Raw genomic sequence first — 2,350 nt, 5'->3', positions numbered from 1 at the left:
CACTGTCCAAATAACTACTATTTGTCCAATAACCTACTATTTTTCAAATGTACAAACAGACCTTCATGCAATAAGCTGCAAATGGACAGAATCCCGCCGGCAATCTATTCAATGGGTTTTCGGGTAGTACATTTGGAAAATAGTGGGTTATTGGACACATAGTGGGTTTGTGGACAGTGGGATAGATTGCAGGTGGGATTCTGTCCATTTGCAGCTTATTACATGGAGGCTGGGGTTAGTACATTTGAAAAACAATGGGTTATTGGACACATAGTGGGTTCGTGGACAGTGGAATTATGGGATGGCGCTCGGTGCTACGGACTCGGGGGCCCCGGCTGAGTGCAGATAAATGGTTTACATCACGACAGGAACTTCACTTAAAACGTCTATCAAAAAAAAAAATACTGCCCGAATCCCCATCCAACAGATTGGTAGCGGGACTGTGTCCAACTGCAGCGCTTCGAACGAACTGCGGAAAATTTTTAAAAAAATATAGTGGGTTATTGGACAAATAGTGGGTTCGTGGGACGGGGGCATGGCCCGGGAGCGGTCCCAGGATGTTTGCTAAATATAGTGGGTTATTGGACGAATAGTGGGTTCGAGGCCCGGGGGCGCCGTCGACCGGCCCCCCAAAAATTTCGCGCTCTGGCCTGTTATAGGATCATAATAATCTGTACAGTATTGTGAGCACAGTGTATATCGTTAGCGAGTGTGTATCTATAAGCACGTCTCTCACCTAAAAGGCACCTGTCCTGTTCTCCAGTTTCTACTCATACCACAACTAGGCATGTGCCGGTATCACATTTTCATGCTGCGATTAATTGATTGAACTTTTATCACGGTATACGGTATTATCACGGTATTTTAATAACACAAGAGAAACAGGTTAAAAAAATTAACAAACTTCAGTTTTGTCCACTTAGTAACTTTAATAACTTTTTAAATAACAAAAAGTACCTCAAACATTTAAATACAAATAAATATAAATAAAACAATACACAATACAAATGTATAAAGTCAGTAATTGTACTATCAAACAAAGTGCAAACTGCAAAATAACCACTTTTGTTATTTGTTTTTAAATAGAAAAAACACAACTATAAAGAATCAACAATAAACATTTTTCAACCTGGTATCTCTTCTGGACTGGCAAGTGTTAGTCCTCCAGATTGAAGTGCAAAAACGTGAGCATGTTCACCTTTTCTGGCTTGAGCTTTGAACGCTGGGGTGAGAGGATGTGTCCACTGGCACTAAATACCCTCTCTGAAGGAACACTTGTTGCAGGAATGCAGAGAAGCTTCTCAGCCACGGTAGCAAGATGAGGTAGTTCTTCAGCATGCAAACTCCACCACTGCAATGGATCTGCCTCTGATTTTATTGGTGGTACAGAAACATACATTTTTATCTCAGCTTCAATCTTTGACTTAATGTTGCCTTCACCCTCCTGCTCCTCTGCTCTCTGCTGCCTTTTGGAGGTGATTTTGTTGAGCAGGGTGGCCAAGCTTTGTTGCTGTTTTTCAGGAGGGGATGGGGGGTGGGAGGTTGGGGTTGTGCTACTTTGCTCTGTCTGGGCAGCTCCCTCACTCAGTGTTGTCATCTCTGCCAGTTTTAAGGCTTCCTCAATGCAGCAGGTTACCGTGGCATCAAGGTCATCAGAAAAGCTTCCCTTAAACCGGGGATCAACAAAGCTTGTCAAGTCCATCACCTTCTTTGCATCGGCAGTGTACCTGGACTCAAGATCTGACTTCATTACCCTCTTCAGGTCTTTGGTGAGGGCACTGTCTTCATTTTTTACCTCAAGAATGTCTGAGATGATGTGACTTAGCACCGGCCTCAGGGCTGAGAGACTTACTCTGCTCTCCGAAGCCAAAGCATCAGTAAAATCACTGAGTGGTTGAAGGATTTGCAAGACTTGCTCAATGACTGCAATATCTGCTTCCTTTGGCATCAAATGCCATGCCCCTCTCTCAGTTGCCAGTACAGCACAGACAGCCTGCTGTTGTTCAATAAACCTCTGCAGCATTTTCTGTGTCGATCCCCATCTAGTGACTACGTCATGGATGAGCGACCTCTGAGGGATGTTTAAGGCCTCTTGTTTATTTCTGAGCTCTCTTCTTCTCTTCCAACTTCTTGAAAATCCCTGCACCAAATGTCTACAGCTTCGGACAGCCGTGTCCACCCTCTGATTTTTCAGAGCTTTAGAAATGGCCAGATTCAAGTTGTGGCCAAAACACCCAAACCACTGACTGGGGAAGGTGGTGTTATTCTCGAATGCCTTTTTCATGTTTGTAGCATTATCAGTTGTAATACTGACAAGACTCTCTGTGTTGATGCCCCACTCCTGCAACAT

The 2,350-nt window shown here is 43.8% G+C and overlaps 1 protein-coding gene across 1 annotated transcript; it reads right to left on the bottom strand.

Moving 5' to 3' along the window:
- Positions 1–1,156: 1,156 nt before the first annotated feature.
- On the bottom strand, positions 1,157–2,350 carry LOC148997630 (E3 SUMO-protein ligase ZBED1-like). The gene has a single exon (XM_089120228.1). The coding sequence runs from the start codon at positions 2,348–2,350 to the stop codon at positions 1,157–1,159; it is 1,194 nt and encodes a 397-aa protein (XP_088976354.1).

Source organism: Pimephales promelas, chromosome 2, assembly GCF_988280905.1.
Source record: "Pimephales promelas chromosome 2, fPimPro1.hap1.1, whole genome shotgun sequence".
Classification (NCBI taxonomy): Eukaryota; Metazoa; Chordata; class Actinopteri; order Cypriniformes; family Leuciscidae; genus Pimephales; species Pimephales promelas.
The sequence above is the reverse complement of the archived record's forward strand: the minus strand, read 5'-3'. Positions and strand labels throughout refer to the sequence as shown.

Excerpts from the sequence above, each read along its gene's own strand:
- LOC148997630 (XM_089120228.1), bottom strand. The coding sequence starts at position 2,350 with ATGTTGCAGGAGTGGGGCATCAACACAGAGAGTCTTGTCAGTATTACA.